This window comes from Penaeus chinensis, chromosome 38 (genome assembly GCF_019202785.1).
Source record: "Penaeus chinensis breed Huanghai No. 1 chromosome 38, ASM1920278v2, whole genome shotgun sequence".
Classification (NCBI taxonomy): domain Eukaryota; kingdom Metazoa; phylum Arthropoda; class Malacostraca; order Decapoda; family Penaeidae; genus Penaeus; species Penaeus chinensis.
The window spans coordinates 28,351,465-28,353,964 of NC_061856.1; the positions used below are offsets into that span (position 1 = coordinate 28,351,465).

General features: G+C 34.4%; 1 protein-coding gene across 1 annotated transcript in view; it reads left to right on the plus strand.

The window, feature by feature from the left end:
- Positions 1-1,918: 1,918 nt before the first annotated feature.
- The window catches only part of LOC125045996 (ionotropic receptor 21a-like), a 9,599-nt gene continuing 9,017 nt past the window's right edge, over positions 1,919-2,500 (plus strand). The window contains exon 1 of the mRNA XM_047643584.1: positions 1,919-2,500. This exon is cut by the window's right edge and continues 477 nt beyond it. Within this exon, the coding sequence (XP_047499540.1) occupies positions 1,919-2,500 (582 nt within the window).

Here is a 2,500-nt window from a genome sequence, read left to right on the forward strand (position 1 = left end):
TAATATATATATATATATATACACACATACATATATATACATATATATGCACATACACACACCTACCTTTCCCTTACCTGCTTTGCCACCCCCTCTTGCTCTCCATTTTCCCTCAGATTCACCCCTCCCGTCCCACCTTAATCCCAGCATCTGCTCCCTCCTACTTCCCTCTTCTTCCTCCTTCATCCTCCTTCGCTCCCATATCTCCCTTTTCCTCTGAGCCCCCCTCTCTTTCCTTCCTCCCTTTCCTTACCTTTCCTTCTCCTTCCCCATTCCTCTCCCTTCGTCCCCCCCTCCTTTAACCCCCCTTCCCCTCCTTCCTTCCTTCTTAACCTCGCTCCATGTAAATAATAAAGGAGCATAAACTAATGGTCTAACTATAGATCCATATACAATGCAGTGTCCTTGCTTCCAAAAGAAAACCTATAAGAATAATAATGATAAGAATACAAATAATGAAAATAGTAATGAAAATGATAACAATAATCATTATAACAATGGTAATGATAATGATAATGAGTTTGGATTCTCACAGATTCGTAATATAATGCGCTCGAGTATGTGTGCTTGTATGTCCTTAATATTTATTTTATCAGTCATCATCCCCATTTTCTACCAAAATTAATTAACTTATATATTTATTTATGTATTCATATATATATATATATATATATAATTATATATGTATATATATATATATATATATATATATATATATATATGTGTGTGTATATGTATATATATATATATAAATATATATATATATATGTATATGTATATATATGAATAAATAAATAAACAAATAATATATGTATATATATATATATATATATATATATATATATGTGAATGGTAAAACACTCTACGTGTTAATACTATGGTAGAAAAACTCATAAATCACAAACTACATACACACACACACACACACACACACACACACACACACACACACACACACACACACACACACACACACATATATATATATATATATTTATATATGAGTGTGTGTGTTTGCGTGTGTATAGATGTATATACTTATATACATAGGCAGATATGTATACATGTGTGTGTCGTGTGCATATATATATATACACATACATATATATGTGCATATATACATATGTATATATATGTATATACACATATAGATATTTATTTATATATATGTACATACATGTGTGTGTGTGTGTGTAGATATATATACATAAATATATATATAAATACATATATACATATACATATCTATATAAATATACATGTATACATATACATATATATAAATATACATATATACATATACATGTTAGTGTGTGTATGTGAGAGAGAGAGAGTGTGTGCATATATAATTATATATGTATATATATACATACATATATACATACTTATATATACATACATGTATACATATATATACATACATGTATACATATATATACATACATGTATACATATAAACATACTTATATATACATACATATATACATATATACATATATATACACATATATATATACATATATATATATATATATATATATATATATATATATATATATATATATACACATATATATGTACACGCATACACACACACACACACACAGATATATATATATATATATATATATATATATATATATATATATATATATCCACACACACGCCTACGTGTGTATGTATTTCTGTAGTCTCATTTTAAACACTTCAGTAATCAAAGGCAGTAACATGCTAAAGAAATCCGCAAAAAATACACTTAACCTCTTTTGCTGTTACACGAAAAATAGAGATTTTTTTGTCAATACTTGTAAATGTCTGACATTAGCAGTGTAACCACGCCTGCGCATCTGTTCCATGGCGAATGAATAAAAGTCAAAATTGATGGCGATTACCTACCATACAGTAGGTAATCTGCAGGATGTTGCTGTCTTCGCTCTTGTTGCTCGGCGTGTTATCTTTTGTGCCAGGGAGTGGCGCCCAAAAGAGGCGCACGCCGGACTCCCACCTAGAGTCTCTAAGGGGCATCGTGGAAGGTCCTCTGGCAGGGTGGAATGCGGTGTTCTACCTCGACCCCAGTCTGGAGGCGCACGTCTGGGAATACGCCCGAGGTCTTCTCGTCGGCCGGAACGCATCCTACGTCTTGGTCGACCTGGGGTCGGACGGCGCTCTGTGGTCGGAGGAGCAGCCGCTGGAACTGCTCCGGGGGGCCTTCATGGTCCACGTGGTCGTGTTCCAAAACGACCCAAGGCCTTTCTTTGAAGCGGTCTCCCTCCAGTGGAATCCTCAGTACCTACTCTTCTTCAGCGTGTCGAACGAGACCAAGAGTAACTTGCTTCTGGAAGATACCTTCAAGGGTATCGAGAGATTACTGCTTGTTGAGAAAACGTACCTGGCAAGCTCTACAAGTAAACCCGTGTCAGGAATTTTTTCCTCGTTTCCGTTCGAAGAGAGAATGATCAGATCTATTGGCAGCTGGAGCAGCGCAAGATTTACCGTGAGA